Source organism: Pan paniscus, chromosome 9, assembly GCF_029289425.2.
Source record: "Pan paniscus chromosome 9, NHGRI_mPanPan1-v2.0_pri, whole genome shotgun sequence".
NCBI classification, from domain to species: Eukaryota; Metazoa; Chordata; class Mammalia; order Primates; family Hominidae; genus Pan; species Pan paniscus.
The window spans coordinates 101,110,095-101,135,925 of NC_073258.2; the positions used below are offsets into that span (position 1 = coordinate 101,110,095).

The 25,831-nt window shown below is 35.6% G+C and overlaps 1 protein-coding gene across 1 annotated transcript in view; it reads left to right on the forward strand.

Annotated features, from left to right (window-relative positions):
- CNTN5 (contactin 5) overlaps positions 1-25,831 on the forward strand; it is a 1,328,674-nt gene that overhangs the window by 1,256,673 nt on the left and 46,170 nt on the right. Inside the window, exons 19-21 of the mRNA XM_034933581.3 lie at positions 10,737-10,807; positions 12,272-12,506; positions 21,473-21,582. Coding sequence (XP_034789472.3) covers positions 10,737-10,807; positions 12,272-12,506; positions 21,473-21,582 — 416 coding nt within the window. The remainder of the gene's footprint in view (positions 1-10,736; positions 10,808-12,271; positions 12,507-21,472; positions 21,583-25,831) is intronic.

Genomic DNA, 25,831 nt, shown 5'->3' on the forward strand with positions numbered 1-25,831 from the left:
TGTGTATACCTTGTAAGTTTTTTGCTTTGAGGTTACCACGAGGTTTGCAAATACTGGCTTATAACCCATTATTTTAAGCCGGTAACAGCTTATCACTGTTTGCAAACAAAGCAAACAAGTAAAAAGAAAACTAGTAAAAAATCTACATCTTAACTTTAATCACCTCCTTTTTAACTTTCTGCTGTTTCTATTTATATCTTATTGTACCGTCTGTGTCTTTGAATGTTGTTGTAGTTATTATTTTTTATTGGTTCATCATTTAGTCTTTCTCCTTAGGATTAGAGTAGTTTATACACCACAGTTACAGTGTTATAATATTCTGTGTTTTCCTGTGTACTTACTATTACCAATGAGTTTTTTACATTCAGATGATTATTTATTGCTCGTTAATGTCCTTTTCTTTCTGATTGAAGTATTCTCTTTAGCATTTCTTGTGGGGCAGGTCTGGTGTTGAGGAAATCCCTCAGCTTTTCTTTGTCTGGGAAGCCTTTATTTCTCCTCATGTTTGAAGGATATTTTCACCAGATATATTACTCTATGATAAAAGTTTTTTTTTTTTATTAGCACTTTAAATATGTCATACTGCTCTCTCCTGGCCTGTAAAGTTTCCACTGAAATTTTGCTGCCAGACATATTGGAGCTCCTTCGTATGTTGTTTCTTTCTCTTACTGTTTTTAGGATCCTTTCTTCATCCTTGAGCTTTGGAAGTTTGATTATTAACTGTCTTGAGGCATTGTTCTTTGGGTTGAATCTGCTTGGTGTTCTATAACCTTCTTGTACTTAAATGTTAATATTTTTCTCTAGGTTTGGGAAGTTCTCTGATATTATCCATTTGAATAAACTTCATACCCCTATCTCTTTCTACCTTGTCTTTAAGACCAAAACTCTTAGATTTGCCCTTTTGAGGCTATTTTCTAAATCTTGTAGGTGTGCTTCATTATTCTTTTTTCTTTTGTCTAGTCTGACATATATTTTCAAATAGCCTATCTTAAAGTTTACTAATTCTTTCTTCTGCTAAATCACTTCTACTATTAAAAGACTCATGCTTTCTCCACTGTGTCAGTTGCATTTTTCAGCTCCAGAGTTTGTGTTGGGTTCTCTTTATTATTTCAATCTCTTTGTTAAATTTATCTGATAGAATTCTGAATTCTTTCTTGGCATTCTATTTTTTTTTTTTTTTTACTTTCCTCATAACAGCTATTTTGATTTATTTGTCTGAAAGGTCACATATCTCTGTTTCTCCAGGATTGGTCCCCGGTGCCATATTTGGTTCATTTGCTGAAGTCATGTTTTCCTGGATGGTCTTGATACTTGTGGATATTTATCTGTGTCTGGCCATTGAAGAGTTAGGCATTTATTGTAGTTTTTGCAGGCTGGGCTTGTTTGTAACCTGCCTTTCTTGGGCAGGCTTTTCCAGGTATTTGAAAGGACTTGGTGTTGTTATCTAGCTGTATCTGCTTTAGGGGACACCGCAAGCCCAGTAATGTAGTTCTTGGAGACTAGTAGAGGTACTGCCTTGATAATCTTGAACAAGATCTGAAAGAATTCTCTGGATTACCAGGCAGAGACTCTTGTTCTCTTTCCTTACTTTCTCCCAAACAAATGGAGTCTCTCTGTTCTGAGCCACCTGGAGCTGGGGATGAAGTGACATAAGTACCCTGGTGGCCACCACCACTGGAACTGTGCTGGGTCAGACCTGAAGCCAGCACAGCACTCGGTCTCACCTATGGCCTGCTATAACCACTAGCTGGTGACTGCCTATGTTTGCTCAAGGCCCTGGGGCTCTACAATTAGCATGTGGCAAAGTGAGCCAGACCAGTGTCCTTCCTTTCAGGGTGGTGAGTTCCCCTAGGGCCTAGGCGGATCCAAAGGTGCCATCCAGGAGCCAGGGACTAGAGTCAAAATCCTTAGAAGTCTACTTGGTGTTCTATTGTACTGCAGCTGAGTTGATACTCAAACCACAAGGCACAGTCCTTCCCATTCTTCCCTCTCCTTTCCAAAGGCAGAGGAGCCTCACCACGTGGCCACTGCCACCACAAGCCCACAGGTAGTACTTCCAGTCTACTGCCAGTGTTCCCTTAAGGCCCAAGGTCTCTTAAGTTAGCTTTTGGCGAATGTTGCCTGGCCTAGAACTCACCCTTCAGGGCAATGGGCTCCCTTCTGTCCCTGGGCAGGTCCAGAAATGCTGTCAAAGAGTCAACTCCTGGGATCAGGGACCCCAAGAGCCCTCTTAGTTCTCTACACCTCTGTGGCTGAGCTGGTACCTAAGGTTCAAGACAAAGTCTCCTTTACTTTTCATAGCAGATGATTAATCCTGCCAAGACTGGGCCTTTCCCTTCAAGGTAGTGGGTTCCTTTCTTGCCCAGGATGTGTCTAGAAATGTCATACAGGAGCTAGGGTCTGAAAAGAGGGCTTCACAACTATGACCAGTGCCCTATTCTCCTGTGGCTGAGCTGGTATCCAAGAAGCAAGAAAAAGTTCTCCCCATTCTTCCTCCTCCTCTCCTAAAGTGGGAGGAAGGTATCTTTTATGGATCTGCAAGCTGTGCAGCCTGGACTTAGGAAAGGGGTGGCATCAACACTCCCCTAGCACTCCACCCCAGCTCATATTTTAGAGGCCACATATTCTCCAAGTCCACTATCTCTTCAGCCCAGTTCAACACAGGACTTGCCTAGGAGTTACAGTCCTTGTGGCCTAGACTACCTTTCAAGTTTATTTAGGGCCCCAGAGCACTTGAGCCTGTGGTGGTGAGGCTTTCAGGAATTCAAGTTCTGACCGCTGAGATGGAAGATTTCCCTCTGGCTAGGGATGGTTTAAATATTCCCTCCGGGCCAGGCACTGTGGCTCACACCTGTAATCCCAGCACTTTGGGAGGCTGAGGTGGGTGGATAACCTGAGGTCAGGAGTTCGAGACCAGCCTGACCAACATGGTGAAACCTTGTCTCTACTGAAAAAACAAAAATTAGCCGGGCGTGGTAGCGGGCGCCTGTAATCCCAGCTACTCGGGAGGCTGAGGCATAAGAATCACTTGAACCCAGGAGGCAGAGATTGCAGTGAGCCAAGATCGGGCCATTGCACTCCACTCTGGGTGACATAGCGAGACTCTGTCTCAAAAAATTTAAAAATTTAAATAAATAAGTAAATAAATTCCCTCTGTGGGTGGGCATCCGCTGAGTTTGGTTATAGAAGAAAGCAATTGTTTTGCTTTCTTCTATAACCAAGCAACACTGAATTTAATATCTCACAATTGTTGCACTCTCCCTCTCCCAAGCAAACAGATTTTCTCTTCTGTGTTGTGGGGCCACTGCTGGGGAATGGAGGAGTGGTGGTCTCAGTGATTCAAGACTGTTTTTCCTACCTCTTCAGTGCATCGTTCAGCAATATGAAGTTTAAACCAAATACTGTGAGTGCTCACCTGATTTTTGGTTCTTACAAAAGTGCTTTTTATGTGTAGCAGTGTCCTTGCCAAGGAGACAATCAGTGGAGCCTTCTATTCTGCCATCTTGCTCTGCCTCCATCTCCTATATTTAAGCTATATTTTCTTACAAGGTTTAGTTAGAGATTAGATAGATTGATAAATAAAGATAGATAGCCCTGTGTTTAATTTTTGAAATGTGTTAATATCATCAAACCAATATATAAATTTGGGACAGCATAATGGAAATACTTTCTCTATTATTTATAAAGATGACACTCAGGAGAAAAAAAATCACATTTGGGGAAATGAATGTGAAATATACACTGTGGGTGAAATGGAAAAATACATAAAGTAAATACAGCATTGTCAATTTTGTCATTTAGTTGAATTTTAATATTCTATACATTACATGTTCTTAACACTGTTGAAAGATAAATGAAAGGGAGAAAAGATATAGTTAACTATGTAACTTGTCATTCAGAAAGGTCTGATCTTCTCTATAGTATAAAATTTCAATTATCTTCAAAGCTACTGGTATAAATCTCAATATTTGCAGTTTATTTCAAATTTTAATGAATTATATATACACACATGAATAAATATACATATATGCTTATGTGTGTATGTATCTTTTAAAGAAAAAGAAATTGCACCTATAATGAAAGGTTGGAGTTTTGATCTGGATTAATGTTCTACTGTGCCACTTAATAGCAGGGTGGACATAGGCAGGAAGCATGTCATTTAAGGCTTGAATTTCTCACTCATAAAATGGGGATACCACAACCTACTCCTTTTGACCATTCTATTAAATAAGATTTTTTAAATGCATATAAAGAGCTTAGCATAGTGCCTGGCACATGATAAATGCTCGATATTATTGGAAGCTATTTTATTGTATCACCTCCATCGTTAATTTAAATGAGTTATTACTTTATTAAATGGAAATTTACAAACTAGTAATCATGAAAAAGTATATTTTTTCATACTGAGAAAACATTTTCAGAGTTAAACGCATGTTTGTTGATACAGTAGGAACCCTACAGTCTCTTGACTTGCAGCTCTGCAGTCAACTTCCCAAGATACCCTCACTGTGAGAAGTCTCCGCTGCAGACAGCCAGCGTTCCATCGTGCCCTATCATCCAGCCCACTGGAACAACAGGAGAGTCAAGAGAACGTTTTAGCACATGGCACACTCCACAGAGCATGCATGTCTTCTAAATCATCCTTGCAAACCTGTGGCCTGCCTTCCCATGATGCTTTTTCATCTTATCTAGTTAGTACTGTCTGTAAGGGGATTTGATATTTCTCAATATGTAGCCATTTTCTTTGGTTCTTGTAGCATAGACAAGGCAAAAGGAGTAGAGGAAAAGAAGTGTTGAATGAAAGATTATGCTTACACATTTGTCCACACATTCAAATTGCTTTGCTTTCTAGTTATTTTTCTCCTACACTGTATTCTGTCCCTTCATTCTCTTCTGACTCAAATGGAAAATTACACACGTATTTCTGGCCACAAAAGGAAAAATATTTTTTCTACATTTGAAAACTCAAACACCAATAAATAGCTGTAGAGGTTAAAACAAACAAACAACAACAACAAAAAGTTTTTTTCTTCTCCCGCCATTGCTCTCCACTATGCTCAATATGATCCCAAACCTCAGCCTCAAATAAATCCTAAGCACTTTTACGTACTAGAGCAGTCACATTTTCAAGTATTTAAAAATTCCAGTTTAATTTAATTAAAAAATTTAATCTCACATCCAATTCCATGTTCTCCCACTCCCTCCCAGCACAGACCTGACCCAACAGCTATGATCTGTCTTTTCTTTCTTCTTTCCACTTTATTTCCTACTTTCCAGCGGTGCTCTGGCACTTTCCAGGTCAGACAAGAAGGAGAAAAGCTTCCACTTAGAGGGTACAATTTGTGGTTCTCACATGGGTGTTAAATGTTCAACATGATAGCATTTATCCACATGCTGCTGCTTTCTCTCATGTGGTGCATTGAGTTCTTTGAAGACATCTTGCCCCCTAGCAGGCAGCCTTATTGGGTGTGATCCTAACAACCCTATTCAAACCTATCTTCATGACCACTTGGTTCACAGTAACCATTTCACATTCCTGGGCTGCCAAAATCTAGAATTATAGGATATTCTCAGGAACTATTATTTATTGTTCTTCATTTGAAGTTTCCTCAAGTAGCTCAGTATGAAATTGAGGTATTCTAGAAAACTCTGAAACTCAGTACAAGGCGTGATAGGTAAGCATCTGAACTTCTCTATAGTGGTTGTCTTGCTCCTGTCCTTATTTACCTTGATGAAGAAATAATATCCCCACTTCTCTATTGACAGCTGGGGTTAGAGGGAGATGCCATAGCAAATCCATCTTCTAAACTGACAACCTTGTTTTAAGACAGCATTACTTGTGCATGTATGTATATGAGTTGGAGGCAGGCAATGAGAAAGAGTCATAAAATCGGTTTCCCTAATTCGTAGCGAGACCGGTTTTCTTCAGCCACTCTCAATTTAGCATCTGAGATTACATGTGACTCATTCCAAGTTCAGAAAACAGTCGTTTAACTTCCTCTTACAATTTCTTAAGTTGTACATTACCTTCTGACACCTACAAAGGATCCTGCTCTGTTGACATTTGTATTTTCACAGTTCTTGTCCATGACGGTGACTTAGAAAATTCCCTTGAGTTCCAAAATTATGGAAGAGACACAATGGAATATTATTATAAGATGGGCTGGATTAGTTTTATCTGGGGGTATGTGAATAGGCTTTGTATATATTTCTTCTTGCCTTTTCTTTCTCCCCTTTTTAGCAACAAATCTTATACAAAGATTATTTTACCTATTCTTTGCATTTAGTTCCTTGTGGATCCATATAAACAAAGGGAATATGAGTTGAGATAAATACCATTCATTTTGTACACTCACCTCCTATCTTCTTGACTATTGCTACTTATAAGGAGGTTTATAGATCAGAAAATTCTTACATTTCCTGAAATATCCTAGCAATCTCTTTCACAAATTCAAATAGGTATTTTGCCTAGATTTCCAGATTGAAACAAACCATGGCAAAACTGAAAGCATAATTCCTTTGGTACTACCAAAACAATATTATTGGAATATCCAAGAAGGATATTCTGTTTTAAGATTGCGTGTGTATAGACTCACGATGAACTTTCAGCACTTCTCATAGAAGACTTCACCACTTTCTCTTTTTCGAATCTAAACAGAAAATAATATTAAGTAATATTTATTGATTATAATTCCGGGTACTGTGATGAATAATCATGAAAATAACCTTAAGAAGCAGGTATAATTAGTATCTCCATGAGACAATGGAAATACACGTTAAAAAATATTTTCAGCCAAGCAATTAGAGGGGTAGAACTAGGATTCAAACCCAGATCTTTCTTACTCCCATTTCTCACTCCCACAAGAAAACCTTTACCGTTTGTACATACCACTTTATCTACCCTAATAAGAATAAAAGCATTATGTAAACTCTTAAGGAAATAACACTGGTTTTTCTGGGCGGGGTGGGGGATGGTGGGCAAGGGGAACCCCTTCAATTTAACTCTTTCTGTAAACTAAGCCTGAGTTAGAATCAATTAATTGAAATTTTCCTGTGCTACATACTTCAATTTGAGTAGAAAAAAAATTATTTTTTAAATGTTCCTCTTGACTTCTACCTTTGCTATATAAACTCCCTCCCTTCCCTCTTTTCATTCTTCAGCACCTTTCTTTCCAAACCAATTGCCAGATAACCATTAAGCTCCAAAATTATATGGCCTGTCCCAGGTCTCGAAAAGAGCTGTATTTTTTAATGAGTGGGGTAAGCGCTTACTGTAACATAAGTTGTAAATTTTTCAGGTAAAAAAAGATTGGTAAATGATTTCATTATATTTTATTTTAGTTAAACGCTAATTAAAGCATATTATTAGTGTGACTCACTTTGTTCAACCTACTGAGAAGTCCTTTGATATTCTGCCGTGGCTAAACTAAGGTAGTACACTATATTTTTTTCATTCTGTGTTTACAAGAATGCTTTCAATGTTGAAGAGGAAAAGAGACATGAGTTTATATTTCAACATGCCAGGTAAGACTTAAAACAGCTAGGCATTTGTAGCTTGTGGATAAAGTATCAATTACATTATCCACTAATGGATGAGCTTTGCTCAGAAAGAAATTCAGAAGAATCAGACTTAAACCTGCTAACCATATGTATAAACTTGATTCTCTAAGCTAATATGCTCAAGACATTTATCAGTAGTTGACTGAGGAAGAAGAGTCTAGCTGCTTAATCCTGGATTCAAATTTTATTAATTATATTTAAAATATATTTTGTTTTAAAGTAAATATGTATTTCTCTGGACTCAGCAAAAGCATTTATTAGATATTTGATTATATTAATTTTGTGCTTCTAGCAAGAATTATAGAACTTTTACACCATAAGGGCTCCGAAAGATTAAGTCAAATCCCTTCAGATCAGGAATACGTTGTTTTATAAAGGGATATAATTAAAACCAGTGGACTCCATCAGTGCAGAGATAATAACTGTGTGCCACCAACTTGAAAAGAAAATGAATGTACATGGGTTTCACTGATTAGCTGCATGTAATTAGGAAATTTAAGCCAATTGGAATTAGAGTACCCAATTCAAACATTGTGCTCATGACAACAAAACACTGCCTGAGCTGCAGCTATTACAGCCTGAAGTTTTCCATTAGTGAATTATATCTAGTAAACTTTTTTTAAAATTTGAGTAGCTGTTACTTATACACATATGCTATTAAAACACGGTGAGCCATAATGCCTCTCTTGTCAGTTATTGTTCATTAAAATTGGAGGTAAGGTAAGAGAAGGATGATCTTATTTCTTTACATTAAGTTGAAGATGGGCTATCTTGTCTTGAAAATAAATTAGCAGCAGTAAGAAAACCTCACGGACCTGATTTCAAGTAGTAAAACAAATGTTTTTAAAACTTAGATCATTAGTTGAAATTTGAAATCACATAGAGTACTTTCAAAAAATGAATTAAATAGAAGTGAATCAAATCATAGAAGAAAGCCCTCTTTTGCTTTCTTAGTTTCTCAAAATGGAAATTTTCCCCAAAATGTTCACTTGTTTTTTTTTAATTTTTTACTCACAAAGTTAAAACTTTAAAAAATCTAAATTGGTAAATTGTTTTTTTAAAAATAAAAGTATCAGTGGATGTGAAACAATACTACCGAAGCTTCAACAGTTTTGATTTCAAATAGTTACTTTGTTTTATTCTATTAATATCTTTTAAATAGGCTTCTAGATGTTCACTAGAGAGCCTAGAGCCTACTCTAAAACTGTAATCTAGAGTTTCTGAGCATCCTTTTTTTTTTAGATGATGTTTTAGGGTTGAACAAAGTAGAAAAGGATCTTCAATGCCTAGTCTTTCCACAGAAACTTACGATCATAGGAATGATGTCCTCAAAGAAGAGGATTCAAAGCCCTAAATTTAGAGTACAGATTTAGTCCAATTTAATAGACGAAGTACTGGGTCTGGTATACATTACCAATAATGTTATTTAAATGTGAGTTTTCAGAGATAAATGTGAGGAGTGTATGTGTGTGTGTATGTGTGTGTATATACATTTAATAAAACAATAATACTAAGAGAAGCAGTAATGGCATGATATCAGTAAATTATTAATATCTTTTATCCACTATTTATTTGACTATGCTTTGATGGTCATAATATTCAGAAGTCTGAGATTAGCAAAAAAGGGAATATTTGAAAATTTGGATCCCTGTCCTTTTACATATACAGTTAAACTAGCTCCATTCTTGTGTGTCTTACCCATAACATTGAGCAGAAAATAAATTTAGACTAATACTACATAACAGTGGTTTTTCAGACATGGTTATAAGGCATACTGATATGTCACAGTCTGTTACATGTGGCAACAACTATGACTACTAATACGTAACTCAATAAATGATTTGTTTGCTGTTCATATAAATTAGGTCATATTTACAGTTATTGCTCTAATTGCGCCATTTTTCTCAGTTGAATTCCATGTGATTTCTTGAATGAGAGAAAAAAAGGGTATCCAATTCCATGCAATTCTGAGGGAATCCGTGAGATGAACTCCACATATGAATAATCCTCAGTATGTATGTAACAGTGAAAGAATAAAGATTAGTAACTGCTGCTGCATAATCCTATATTGGTAGCAGCTGCACGTGCCTGAGCAAGAGAATTGTGTTCATGGAGAAAAGGGCCAAACGATACTGAAACGTAGACCCTGACAAATGAAGGTTATTTATTTCAATGGAGCCAATTATATATTCACAGGTTTTGCTCACCCTCTTTTCTGGCCCAAGGAGAATTTGTTTTCTTCCTTTCCAGGAGTATATAAATTCCACTTCAGTTTTTCTGGTGTATAAAAGGCTGTGTGAATACCTACCAGTAATTAATAGCCTTTCATTTCAAGTAAGTAATATACAGGAGTGAATTTATTGTTTATGAGTATATCAATATCGTTTAAAAATGATATGCCAGAATAGAAAGGCAACGCTGAAGTGTAAAATTGTTAATGCAGGCTCATAGCCTGTAAAATGATTTCTTTTAATAGTTTTCTTCATTTAAAAGTTCTTCATTTGAAAATGTTCCCTTTCAACTGCAGATTTTGTGGTTTGGTGCAATGAAGGGGAAATTTATTCCTTTGACACATTTATTCTTTTAATAGTTATTCATTTGAAAAAGTTTCACTGGTTGCCTATAAATTTTTCAGTTTGCAGAGAGATTCATTCTTGACAGATTTTTTAAAATGTTTATTCATTTAAGTAGTTTCTCACTCCATGGAATTGTTGCTAAGGTTTAACAACAACAACAAAAAAAAGTACTGAAGCTTCCTGGGGGTTCTGGTAAGGCAGTAATGCTAATCTTGACCTGTGGATTTTTCAGTGGCTCTGCAAGCCCCGGGATAACAAAAAAGAGTCACGTCATTAGCAAAGAGGAGAAAAGTGAACAATTTTAAGGACAAAATTTACCTAATCATTATTAGATGTTCTTAACTATAGTGTTATTATTTAGAAATCGCTACCACAGAGCATTTTCAAGAGGCATGGTGCAATAAGTGGTCATGAAAAAAAAAGTGTATCAAAATCTGCCACATAGATTTGAAAGCAGGGTGTTTCTGTCACCAATATTTTGTTTTAATCTTTAATATGACCATTCTCACTTCAAACAAACTTCTGACTTATTTCAGGATTTTATCCAACGTAGGTTGGGAGTTCTTTTTCTCCTCACTCTCCACCCATTTTTATCCACAGTTCCGAAGACAGCACCCACCAATGTAAGCGGAAGAAGTGGAAGAAGGCATGAGTTAGTCATTGCCTGGGAGGTAAGAAAAACACATCCTCTCACAAATTACTCCACGTGTTTGTTTGGCTTAGTGTGATATTTAATTATTTTATGATTAAGCAGTCCACTTGATTCACTTAGAGGCTGAAAACAGTGGGAGGAAGGAATGAACCACTGCTGAATAAATGCCACTTTACCCAGGTTATCTCATTTAACCCATACAACAGTCTTATCAGTTGGAATTATTTTCTTCATTTTACAAATCATGAAACTGAGGCACTGTTACATATTTTCCTAATAAACGGAATTGTGACTTTGATTACAAAATTTGTGTCATTTTATCTATCTCATCATATGCCTCCAAAGTATCATTTGTCAAGGAAAAATAGTGGAGATGAAGGGGGAGGGGGTGTGAAGAGTACATTTGTTTTCCATGAAGCCACCTTCCTTTTTTGATGTGAAATAACCTTATTATTAAATGTAACTAGCTCACAGAGATCTTAGAATATATAGAAATGGAAATGCCTGTTAGAGTAAATAGAGCAACTCCTTGACAATCTCTAAGAACAATGAGAACATGTACAGAGATCTCTTTTTCCAGTAAGAATTATTCCATGAGCACATCATCTGTCCTATTTTTTTGTCCATTCCCCCTTTTCTTCGATAAAACTTCATATTTTTTTGATGTCTACAGAGGTATTAACTTTCCAATAGCTGACCTTCACTGAGACCAGATCTCTCTAAATAGAATTGCCTTTCCATGTAAGCTTTAATATAATGGGCTTTCTCTCTTTGCCACCACTCAATACATGGCTTTTCTTCATATCAAAATTCAAGGAAAAAAACTACTTAGCAAATATTTATTGAGTACCTACTGTGTGTGAAGCACTGTGCTAGACAGTGGCTGGTAACTTTTCCACATTGACTGGTCAATCACAATTACTCCTTTCTATGGTGTGCAGTTGAAGCCCATGTAACCAATTTAAATCTAAGCCATGTAGCACAAGAAGCTTCTTGAATACCATAGTCCAACTTTTTCATGTCAGTAACCATAAAAGCAATTGCAAAGCACACTACAAAAAAGGTTTTAACATCACTATATCTTACTTTTGTGGTCTAAAGAGTTCTGCAGAGCATTACCAGTGACAAGATATTCCCGACCACCAGACCATAGGACAATTTTCCCCAACATGTTAATCCAAAGATCTTCATTTCATATACATGACTAATTGGAGCAAATTTGTTTCACTTCAAAAGTTTTCAATTCTCTTGAGAGTTTTTGTACATTTCAACTGATACAATTTTTCTTCTTTTACCTTTAAAGCTTTTTAACTTTCAAAGAAGTGCCAAAGTGATTGTACTATTTTGGCTTCCAATGTAGTATAAAGATTTGAGATTCTCCCTTTCTCTAGCTATCTATAATTTTTTTTTAGTTAAGAATTTGGAGAAAGTGGATTTTTAATCAATCATTTTGCTGATAATTAATTATATTTTTCTTCTTTAGCCAGTATCTGAAGAGTTTCAGAATGGGGAAGGCTTCGGCTATATTGTGGCTTTCAGACCCAATGGAACACGTGGCTGGAAGGAAAAAATGGTGACATCCTCTGAAGCTTCCAAATTCATTTATCGAGATGAAAGTGTCCCTCCTCTTACTCCCTTTGAAGTGAAAGTTGGCGTTTATAACAATAAAGGAGATGGGCCTTTTAGTCAAATTGTGGTCATCTGTTCAGCTGAAGGAGGTCAGTTTTTTTATTCCTGTTATTTTTATTTAACATTTTACTTTGTTATACAAATAATCAGACACTTTTGTACATATATTAGAAAATACAAATAAGGCAAAATAAACTCATTCATAATCTCACTAAACTTTTTGGATATATATTTTCCAAACTTTTTTAAATTTTTTAAATTAAAAGTTGATTATTCCACATATGTTGCTTTATGTTTTTCACATCCTAACAATATATGGCAAACATATATCCATGAAAACAACAATATCAGTAATCCCTGCAGTGTATTCCTTTCTCTGGGTGGACATTAAGCCAATCCTCTTTGGTTTGAAATTTAGATACTCTTATATTTTTCAATATATATGTAAAGTAGATTTAAATAAATGCTTCATTTATGTGACAAATAAATATTTATTTCTAACCCTATGCATAAAGCACTGTACTAATAAAGAAGTTTCAGACAGGGCTTTTTCTTGGAAGCTTTTCAAACACATCATTAAATCCTATGGAAATCTTATGAAATAGACATTATTGCCTCCGTTATGTAGAAAGAGAAATTGACTTTCAGAAAAGTTAAAGAACGTGCTAAAGGTTACACTGCTTGTAACTGAGAATTAAATCCAGGTTTGTCTAACCACTAACTCCTTGATTTTTGTATAACATGCTGCCTTCATATGCATGACCATGTTTAATTCACAAGATAGAACTCGTAGGTCGGCAGTACCGAGTAGACAATATACTTATTTTACAGATGAGTAAACTGAAAAGTGGTTATACTCAATACATGATAGAGCTACAGTGGAAACCCTGCTTCCTACATCAAAGATACTGAGTTGTTTCAAGTTTTAATATAAAAATGCAATTTTCTGGGTGAAAGTATAATAATAGATCTAGCCCCCTAAAGTTAGCTTTTCCTCTTAGTCCTTCTTTTATTCAAATTCAGGATTTCAGTTAACCTTACAAGTGGGGGAAAAAAATAAGAAAAGGAAAAAACAGATTTGTTTCCTAAATTTACAAATGACTGAGAAAATGTTCCACCAAAGGCAGCATTCACTTTCCCCATACCAATAAGTGTGGTAAATATAAACTAACCCTTATACTTCCTCTGTGCCCACATGTAGGACTTGAACAGCTCAAGAGTATTATCCATAATTAATTATTATATCCCCCCATGAAGCTATGAGCTTCACGGGGGGATATAAATATAGTCATGTGAATATTTTAAAACAAAGATAATGTTTGATTTATGGAAGATGTAGTTTTTCAATAGTAAGCTGCCTCATATTTTTATAATATAGAGCCAAATTTTAAAGCAGAATCAGAAAGTTTATCTTAGCATAAGAATAACCAGGGAATTGAAGAATCAAGTAATGGCAAGGAACTACAGGTATTCTGATGAGATATCAATTGCACTTAGCATCTCAGATTTCTGATGTGTTTTCAGATAAAGTCCATATACCATGTTACTTATGTTATCTAATGTAAAGGTTAAAACCAAATATGAAATTGGAATCTCAAGCCTTAATCTACATTTCAGGAAACTGAGCCTCAGAGAGGTTAAGTAACATGCTCAAATTCACACCAGTAAGTGACAGTTACAAGAAATGATAGTAAGTGACAGAGCTAGGATTTTCACCAGGTCTATATGACTGGAAAGCACATTTTTTAACTACTACACTATACTGCCTCATCAGGAATGTACACAATAGTGATATTTTCTATTATTTATTGCTCAAAAGATCTATTTTGAAGTATATGTGTTATTCAGAAAGTACATATTCTTTTTCCTTTTAAAATGTTGGAACCTAATTATCAATTACATAGCACCAAAGGTCGCATGAGAGATTAATTGGAGAAGTTTGTGAACAAGCTTTGTATAGTAACAACAGTGCTGCCTTTAAGAAATTCAGCTTTGTAATTTCTTTGTCAACCTTTACTTTGAAATTAATTTATAGCAGCCACCATGGGTTTTTTTACATTGTGTTTTCTTAAACTTGAAATGGCTTGCCTTTGGAAATTTCCCTTTCAAGCTAGATAGAAAATATGCATGTTTTCTTTTAAAGACACTGAGGTTATTCCTGTAACATATTTCATAGTAATGTAACACTTTATTTATTTTAATCAACTGAAATATGAAATATATTAGGCAAATTAAATCTGGATAGAGTCCTTTGTTCTGACACTGAAATTCAAGCATATATTTGGCATTTGCTCACTAATTAAGTTTACAAATGTGGAACTTTATATGTAAATATGAGTAAAGTGTTAGCATCATTAGAGTGTGTCAACCAAGAAAGGCAGGACAAGGGAAAAGAAAAGCATTAACCTGAGTTCAAATCTGATCACACTAACTAGACCATCTTGGGCAGTTTATTTACCTCTCTGAGGCTTAGCTTCCTCCACTTTAAAAATGAAGGTCTCAAAATAGAACATCTCTGGAATCCTATACAAATCTAAAATTAAAACCCTGTCAATTTATTCTATATTCTAAAACATTATTTTAGCTGGGAGCAGTGGCTTATGCCTATAATCCCAACACATTGGGAGGTTGAGGCAGGAGGATCACTTGAGCCCAGGAATTTGAGGCTGCAGTGGGCTATGGCAATGATGGCTTCACTACATTGCAAACTGAGTGAAAGAGTGAGACCTTGTCTCAAAAAATAATAATAATAATAAGTGGATTAAAATAAAACATTCTTTGTAACAATTGTCCTAACATAGATAGCAATAATAGATCAACTTTTGCTATACAATAAAAAGGGGAAACCAACATCCTTTTTTAGTCACTTCGCAATTTGCTTTACTTAAAAAGGAGTGAGCATTTCAAAAATTAAACCATTTTAAAAAAGAGTAAAGGCCTGAAATAAACTTGTAAAATAATATATTATACTCTTGCCAGTGCAGGTTTCTCCCCTCAGTGTCTATGGATGTTCATACAGCTTCACAGTGTGTCTTTTATCATTATACTCTCGCCCAAAGCCCAACTAATCTGAGCGAAATTGTATTTCTCCAAAAGACAAATCCTGCTTCCTTATTCTTCCATTAACCCAATCCACTTGTTTATCACCTTGAAATCCCTCCACATTCTTAGATACAGTAAAGAGCAAGAGGAGGGAGACTGCCTTACTATTTCTGTTTATGGGCTTAGTTCCTCCTCTTCCTTTCAAGTTTACCAGATGCATGCCTTAAGCACTGTGAAAAAGCCACCTTTTCACAGCTGACACCAAGCTGGGAAGAAAAATGTCAAATGCAGCTACCAGAATTTATGTTATTGGGAGGGAAGCAGAGAACAGAAAAACTTACAAGGCACACCTTACAGTACTACTTCTCAACCTATTTCCCAATGGAACATGGATAATAGATGACATTCATACCCAGAACATGCTTTTATAAGTGTGTATGTGCATTCTCCATTCTATCCCTTTCTTTTCCTCCCAATAAAGCGTATCAGAATGCAATTAAAATTACATTATTTTAGAGAAAACCTTGAATTGACATGTTTTTCAAAGAAATAATCATTTGCAAATGTTGATGCTTGATCAATAAATCACTTGGGATACGACCTTAACTCTCACAACTCTGAGGTTTACTATTGCCCTAGAGTACTGTCAGAAAAAGTTTCAAATGGTTTTTCTGCTAACACCCGTAAGCCTTTGAAATCTTTCAATGTTGCCACAAGAGAAGCAACCCTTAATGACTCTGTCAGTGCCAAGCAGCATCTGACATAAGCCCTGGAAAAAGAGATATTTGCCTGCCAAGATGTCCATGTACCCTGTACATGTGTCAAATATCTTTGCCCTTTACACCGAGCAAGGTTTATGTGCATTCCTAATCCTGACTTCAGACCTCTAGGGTATGATATAATTCTATACAACACGCTAATTTTGGAAACAATTCCATTTTTTAAAAAAAAGAAGAGTGAAGTTTCAAAATAAGTTCTCAAAATGCATGGTAAAACTGATAAAAATTAATTTTTTCCAAGATAAAAAATTAAATTGGCTTTTTCTTCCACATTTCAAGAAATAATGAATACTCAAACATACCATTTTCCACTTAGTTCTTCTCACCATAACTTCGGAAATGAAAAGAACTGGAGCATTCAATTAAACCTAATAGAAAAACAGAAGAAAAATTGACATAGTTAATTATAGGTTGAAAGATTTATTTACTTGTGATGCGCTTTATCCTTTATCCTTTCTAGTTTTCTTGGCTTTTGCCTTATCTGTAAAAAAATGTCCTGCTCATACATTTATTAAACCTAAAAAGCCTGTCCTCATTTGCAGAATATAATAGACAATTATCTCATTGCAAGTGGAGCTACCACAGCTCAAATTAAAACCTAATATTCCTAAGGTGGTATTCTCCAGATCCATCCTTAGCTGCAACTGAGCTCAGTGGGATTTATGTGAACTTGAAAATTAATAAATTGACATGTTAGTTGTAAAATACAAGAAATAATTTCCTGTCTTTTCCAGATGATCTATTTGGATTAGTGCCTATAAAAGTTCAACTACAGCTGTCTTCACTGAATTTTTAAATAATGAAACCATACCCTTTCTCTCAAGGAGTTTATTGAAGTCTCTTTTGATTAATGCTGTTGCTCTAAGGGTCTCTTGGGAAGGGATCTCTTGGAAAGTCAGATGTATAATCAATATTACAAGCACATACCCCCATATTACATGAAGAACTCCAACTGCTAAGTCACTTAATACAAATGTATCATCAAAATTCATGAACATGGTAATGCTGTTCAACATTTTTAATCTATCAGAAACAAACATATCAATCAACCTGTCCACTACATATCCCAAGATTACAGTGAAGGAGTTAGCCATGGCCTAATTAATATCATCACAAGTAACAGAAAAAAAAAGAGGTTTCCCTCTAAGTCTTTGATTCCACTAGATATAATGCTAGTACAGTCTCAGAAATAAGTTTCTAAACTTTTATTCAATTACCCCAGTGTAATAGATGGGAGTGAGAGTGGCAGAAAACATACTGTGATTTAGAGATCAGGAGAGTTTTAGAGATGCCTGAATGTGACATGACTGAGGAGGAGCTGTGCAGCTATGGTTCAAAATTACCAAGGAGTCAGTGAAACAGGAATCAAAGGAGTTAATAGTGAGCCTGTGGCAGGGTTAAGTGGGTGATGACGGGGGTCTAGATGGTTTCTGGCAAGATCTAGAAATAGCCCAAATGGGAAGCCCAACACAAACATTCTTGAGAGAAGTTAGATGTGGAGCGGCAAGGGGAAAGAGAGAAATAGAAAAGGAAAAAGCATCAGGTAAGTGTAACATAGACATAGGCACAGAAGCAGAACAGTGTGGTGCTCAGGGCCTGACTACCTGTATTCAAATCCTCCCTCCACATTTAAGCAGCTGTGGGATCTTGAGTAAGTAGCTTAACCTCTCTTCTGCTTGATTTCTTCATCTGAAAAATGCTAGTAGTAGTAATATGGTTGTTGGGAAGACTAAGACATGGAAAGAAATAAGAACAGGGTTTGGAACACAGCAGAGCCTCAATAAATGGCAATTATTAGTATTTTGAGTTATCCCCACATCTATTTTGCCTCTTTTTTGTTTACTTCTAATCTTATTCTATCCATTCCTCTGTCAGTTATTTGGAAGCAATCAGGCAACAAAAGAAGGAACTATCTATGTTTTCTGTAAAACTTATTCTGTGACTTAAAATGGTCTCTAGGAGATGAAGAATGAGCCAGCCTCTTTCTTTATGCCAATTTAAAAACAGAGGAAAGAGCATTTGAGACCCAAGTTCTAGCTTTTTCACAGCTGAAAGTAGAGTCTGGATAAATTAACCTCTGTACGTTTTACTTTTCTAATCTGCAAAATGAGAGCATGGATTTAAAACAGGTCCATTACTCCAAAGCACATAGGAGTGAGGTAAGAAATAAAAACAATAAAGTACCCCTTGTGTGAGACAATTGTGAGTGGGAGGAACTCTGGCATATGTAGAAGCACATGCCCAGACTGAGGGAGTCCACCACTAACCCTCATCGGCCAACACTCAAGAATTCAGGCTTCATACTGTCTCCTTTTATCCCCCAAAAGAAGCCAGAAATTCTTATTTTCAAATGTTGGCTTAAATTAATCTAACACATGATGTAGACAAACAAAATATGACTAAATACCCACTGCCCCTGCATTTGTGACTTTGGAGCCAAGTGACTTCTAGAGTCCTTTCCATTTGCAACTTTCCATCATTCAGTTACAATGGGATGCCCAAAGCGAATGGCCAGTTTCAATGCAAGCCAGATGTTCTGTGATCCAGTTAGCTACTTGTGTCTGCAGACCAATTTTTGACCCAGTTGAAAATGTTCACTTGGGTATAAATAGTACATACTAAAATTTCTGGGAAAATCTGACAGAGGTCACTATTTTTACATGCTGAAATGTCTAATTCAGGTCAACATAGATCAACTTCTGATACCATTCAGGGATGTTCAATCTTTGGCTTCCCTGGGCCACATTGGAAGAAGAAGAATTGTTTTGGACCACACATAAAATACACTAATACTAACGATAGCTGATTAGCTAAAAAAAAAAAAAAAAAAAAAAAAAAAAAAAAAAAAAAAATAAATCTCGTAATGCTTTAAGAAGTTCACAAATTTGGGGGGGGGCACATTCAAAGCTGTCCTGGGCCAAGGCTGGACACACTTGATTAGATTAAGAGGGTGAAAAAAAATTAAAATGATTCTTCAGTTCTTGTTTGATTGATTCACTGTCATTCAGTTATACGAAATTATAACATGCAGCTCCCCAAAATGCAAATGTGAAATGTAGGTGTGGTATCACCCTGATTTAAAATCCTTAGAGCTTTTAAATAAAAGTTAAGGTGCTTGTTTGAGAGGCAGGTTCCTGAACATTTTTATTTACTTTAACATTTTTTAAACTTTCTATTTGAGAAATACTTAAACTTGTACAGTACTACTGAAAGTTGATAGAGAAATAATTCCTTTCTTTGGAGATAAAGAGATATGGAAAGGTTGCTACCCCACCACATGTTTTGTGCTTCTGAAATTATTTATCCCCCTGCAATCTTCTTTGACAAAGATGTAATTGCTTCAGCAATATAAAAGCTGAAAGAAGGCATTTGGCACACAAATCTCTGCAATGCATTTATTCTGAAGAGAAGTAAAACTGCTACTGAATAGCAAACGATATTCAAAGTGTGGTTTCCTTTCAAATAAACTGTATCCTAAATCCCAGAGATCAAGTTGTACACACCTCAGAAACATCAACATTCTTTCATTTACTTGCAAAATCAAGAATTTTAACTCCCACTAAATAGCATGAGGAAAATGTCCATTGCAAGTCTGGTAATCAGAATTTAGAATAAGATAGAAGATTTTTCCAGAATGCATGTTTTAAATTGGATAGATGCACAAATAATAGGGAGTTGGAAAGTGAGATGAGGGAAACCACGGAGCAAAAGAAAATAATAAAAAATATTCAAAAGGTGACAGAATGAGAAATTTCAACTTATACCATGGCAGGAATTAATGTCAGCTTCTGTGTAAAAATTAAAGTGAATTTGCCAAAGCACTTTGAGATGACACAATTATAGCAAGTGTTTTTAACAAAGGTTTGGCCAAAAGAAAATCATTGCTTGGTGCAAAGGTGGACCAACCAAGTCTTTTGCAGGCTCCTTTTGCAGTAACAGGGTAGATATTTTTGACTGATATATTTCAATTAATAATATATAAAAGCGTTCCAGACACATGTATGACTAGCTTCTTTTAGAAAAGGAAAGACCTCAGAAAATGATTATGTCTTCAATGTTTGCCTCTTAATATTTTTATTTAGAACTCAATCTTTGCTATATGGTTCCATAAATTGAAAAAAAAAATTCATAGATGAAGCTCAACTCTAATCAGTGATAAGGGGTTAGTACCAAAATCTGTAACATTTTTATGGGGTAGAATTTTAATAGACTTTGTACAGAACTGTTTGAACTAATGTATGGCCTTTATTCTGCCATTTTCATTTAACTTGTGTTTGTGACACAGTATTTATGATTCAGCCATGTCAACACTAGAAATATTTTGTTCCTCACATCAAGTGCAGCCTTGAATAAAGTACACCTTTTGATGGATGCCAGTCAGAAATTGTGTATTTCAAAAAAAAAATAGTGTGAAAGGTCACTGAATGTAGAAACAAATGAAAAGGTGGTTTTGAGCCACAGCACTGAACCCTTCGGGGACTTTTCTTTCCCACCTGCACCTGTCTTAAAAGTCAATGCATGCCTTTTAAATATCATGATTCGTAACATATTCCTTATATAATCATGAAAATGTAGTCTTGTGGTTGGAACAACAAAAAGTATCTAATGAAATTTAGATACACAGAATAAAAATTTAGATGCACAGAATAAAAAATAAAATAATAATAATATGGTATTTTGTGAACAAACATTTTTAATGCCAAGCACAGTACTAAATATTTTATATATACATTCTAATTAAAGCCAACCTTTAAATCTATGAGATAAATACTCTCATTACAGTCATGTTATAGATGAGGGAACTAGGGCTTAGAAAGAGAAAAACAACTTACCCAAAGGTAAATAAATAGCTAAATAAATGTTTTAAGGCCAAAAGCAACAGCAGTGCAACAACAAAAAAAAGCAAACACTGACTCCATAGTCCATTTTTATAGGAATTATGCTAGACTGGCAGAAAATTTAAGTTCCCCAGAAATGTCTTAGCTAATCCAAGGATTAATGTCTTTGCCTGTCTTGCTAGATTTGTCATTTGTCATTGGTAAGGTATTGATGAGATTTGACCCAAGTATAGAAATCCAAAAGGAATACCTTTATATTTTGTTGTGTATTTTATAACTACCACAGCACTTCATTTCAAAAATAAGGTAAGATGAATTTAACACCTGACAGACTCAGGCACAATACTTTGATGGACATAAACTTTTTATAATTGTGGTTTATTTTCCTTCATACAGAACCCAGTGCTGCTCCCACAGATGTCAAGGCGACAAGTGTGTCTGTGTCAGAGATTCTTGTTGCATGGAAACACATTAAAGAGAGTCTAGGAAGACCACAGGGATTTGAGGTATGAACAGAATGACTGAAAATAAGCTTTATTGTTTCTTCTGACATCACATTCTCCTAAAGAGAGGTTTTGGTGACACTTCAGAATTTCAACAGAATTTCTTAGAAATTTTGCTTTATGTTAAAGAAACTAAGAAATACTATTTTACTGGCATGTGTTATGTTCTTCATTAACTGGTTTACTTTTCAGTACAGTAGCTTCCATAGCACTATGCAAAGATGTTTTTAAAAGATGAAATAGAGTTTTAGACAAAAGCAGGAGCTACAGGTAGATATTTAATTGTATCCAATTTACTGGTCATTTAAAAAGTTTTTGTGTCTTCCTTTCTAATAATTTAATGAATAAATACAAGTTTTCCTTTTGTACTTTATTGGTATCTCTTACCCTCAGTGCTGAATTATCAAATTTTGCTTGGAATTTAATGATCTGTATTGTATCTATGTATTCAGATAGTTTTTTTGGTCCCTTAAATGTTGCTATTTTTAAACATAGTTATTCCAGCCTTATAATGGTGAACATTTCATATCAAATGAATAACATCAATGAAATTTTAGCCTCCGCAGAGAATAGCAGATTGTGAGTAGTCTGTGAACATGAATATTTTATGATAACAAGGTTCGGCTTCTCACACAGCTCTTGTTCTTGTTCTTGCCTTGCTTGGCCAGTCATGGAGAGGAATTAGGGGGATAATGTCTAAAAGAAAAAAAGAATTAGCATCTGACCCAAGACTTTAGTTGCATTTAAAAAAATTTATTCTTACTTTTCCTCTGCTTCAGTTCCCATTAAGAGAAAATCATCTTGTGTCTTGAACAATGATCAAGTATAGGACTTGTATACTAACATGGTTTCCAGGCTGAAACATATTTTTAATTCTATTTGAGTTTTCAAATAATGCCCAGTAATTATTTGATTAACATACAGCTGGCATTAAATAATGATTTCTATGATAAAAAAATTTATACAATCTTTCTAAGAGTTACAGCAAGAACAATTTATGGGAAACCATTACCTACTTATACAATATCATGGACTTATTTCTACAATCTTGCTTCAATTAATTATTTGGAATGATAATTTAGTATCTCATTATGATTGCATGTTTATGTGATGAATATTTCTGTTTCTCCCAATAAATGCTTCAGGGACCATGTTTGTTCATCATTAAATCTCAGCAAATGATAATATATATATTTGGCCCATAACTGACCACAATAAATATGTCGAATGAATGAATGTTTGTGTGGCACAATTAGCCCCTTTCTATCCAACCGTAGAAGACACTGTGGTGGTTTGTCCAGTTTCCCTTCTCTATGGAGGAGGGACAGGTGCCTCCTCCAACTGCTGTGTGTTGACTGCTAATGGTTCTCAGCTCCCACTATAGAGAATTGCCCTCCACTGAGGAGAGCTACATTGCTTGGAAAGTGACCTCGCCACACTTAGTCAGCCTAAGATCAATGACTGACTGATACTTGTCTCTTACCTCAAGGAGGAAAGAACTTTATGGTGTAGTTTATGATACAGAGCCTTGCTGCGTGCATCAGGCCAAAGCCAGATTTCCTGGAACCACATTCTTGCTCAGCTCCCCATTCTGAGTTCCTCCCTTTTTAAACCTGTAAGCATCCTCACAGTAAATAATATGCACCAAAATCCCTATCTCAAGCTCTGCTTTTGGGGACTTCAACTGAAAAGAACTACATTAGTGTGAATTCACTCTAAACCTCTGAATCGGAACATCTGGGGCAGACGTCTGGTGTGCATACCTTTCAGAAAGCCACAAAGTATATTCTGGTGCACGGAAGAGTGACAACCCAGGCTCTTATATCTCAAAGGGATGTTCCCCTTATATAGCCAGTCACCCTCAAGCTTTTTTTATACCTGCCCTAATAGCATGACACTCAGATAACCATTATGATTCACCGTGTTGACATCTCTCTGTGAGGTCCTGCAGAGATCACATGTGCACAATTCTTCTCTTCCTAAATATAAATCATTCATTCTTTAATTCAATAAATATTTATGTAGACCTATTAAGTACCAGACAATGAGCTAAATGCCAGGAACAAACCAATGAGCAAAACAAAGTCCCTGCTCTTCTGAAGCTTGTATTGTAGTAGGGAAGGCACACAATCAACAAGCTAAGAAATAAGCGTATGATTTTTTTAAAAAAATATGAGATACAATTTCAGTTGATGATACAGACTATGTAGAAAAAATAGGGCAAGAAGGTAAAGAGTGAGAGAGTCTGATATTTTATAGAGGTTTGAGAAATCAACCTTTCTGTGGTTGCGACGTGTGAGTAGAGACATGATGTAATGAGAGACGGCAGAGAGAACGGCATGCCCAGGAGCTCTGAAGTACTAGCGTGCTGGACTTCTTCAAAGAATAGGAAGTGAATGATTTTGGTGAGAGTAGGGAGCACAGGGAGAGTGGGAGCAGGATGATGATGAAGAGATTAGCAGGACAAGGAACAGGTTTCTGGGGCCTTAGGAACCATAGAAAGAAGTTCAGATTTCATCCAAAGTATAAGAAGTCATAAAGTATTTCAAACTGGGAGGGACAAGTCAAGATCTGACATATTTAAAGCCTCTCTCAATCTGGAAGGTAGATAATAGACCCTGGGGAGGGCCTCAGACAGAAGAGCAGAGGGGCAGCTGTTCCAATCTCAGTGACAATGAGGTTGCTTTCAACTAGAGTGGTAGCAGTGGAGTTGATAAGAAGTGGACCTTTTAAAATATATTTTGAATTGAGGTGAGACAGAATTTGACAATAAATTACATGTAGGCTATGAAAAAGATGAGACAAAGATAATTGCAGAGATATTTGACCCAAGAAACTAGGTAAATGGCATTGTCATTCACAGAGATGAGGAACTCACAAAGAAGAGTGGGTTTTAGAGTGAAAATCAAGGATTCTGTTTCGGGTGTTTTAAATTTTCGGAACTTTTTTTATTTCTAAAAAGAGTTCTCAAGCAGGTCTTAAGTTAAGAGGAAGACTGGGGATGGAACAATAACTATGGGAAATCATCAGGATATAAATAGTTTGTATGCATATACCAGCTAAGATCACTGAATATTTGGTAAAGAAGGTGCCTGAGAATTGAGCTCTGGGGTGGCCCACAATTTGGAACTCAATAAAGGAGAGGAGAGGGTCTGGCTGAAGAAACTAAGGAGGAGACACTGAAGAAATTCAGAAGCCAAGAGAAGAATTTCAAAATGGAGAGAATGTTCCATGCTGTCAAATGCTGCTGGGGAATTCAGAAAGATGAGACCTGAGATTGCCAGACGGATTCAGCAATGTGGAGACCATAAGTAACCTTGATGAGAGAGATTTTATGGAATGCTGATAATGAAGGCTTGACTGGAGGTTAAGATCAAGATTACTCAAGAGTGACAGTCAAGACCATCAGAGCACAATGTTTTCACTAGATCAGCTTCATTCAAAATAACTTATTGCAAGCAAAAATGGAATATATTTAAAAACAGAAAGTTAACAAGGATGAATCAAATTCTGAAATAATCATCACAATGACATTTTTGAATTAAAATAAATCAATGAAAATTCTGACAATGACTTTATACAAACAAACCGGGACAGAATTCATGGACATAGTAACTATTCTATTTCATAGTGCATTATAAATTGTAGTTTCAAAATATGGCATCTTGTTACCAGAAAATAAAAATCAACATCTCATTAATTGTGAAATTCTTTGCTTTTTATAAACAGAACATAATGAAAACTTTGGCTAAACATGACATTAACTGTTATTTTAAGTATATTCAGTGAAGACTATTTTTGATTTATACTGTTTCATAACTGAATAGCTGCATGTAGATTTAACACTAAATATGATATAGGTGAAGCTATCAGGATCTCTCTTTTCCTCTCTTTTCTGTATTCTTTTTCCCTCGAAAGAGAGTTCTGCCTCTGTCCTTCACCAAACACATCTGGAACTTACCGCTCTCCTCTTCTCCCCACTTATTTTTCTCTATCAAAAATGTCACTTAGTAAAAGATTTCCCTAATTATTACTAAAATATAATGAACCCATAAAGCTTAACAATTTTGTTTACTTTTATCCCTCTTTTTCACTCTATCCCTACCACAATCCTACCTATATTTACTGATGGTCAAATTCAGAGCATGGTGACAATAAAACAAATATTGAAACAAGGGCATTTGTCATCAAAACCAAAATGATCAATTTCACATTTTATGTACTTATAATATCAGTCCTATGAGTCACTTTT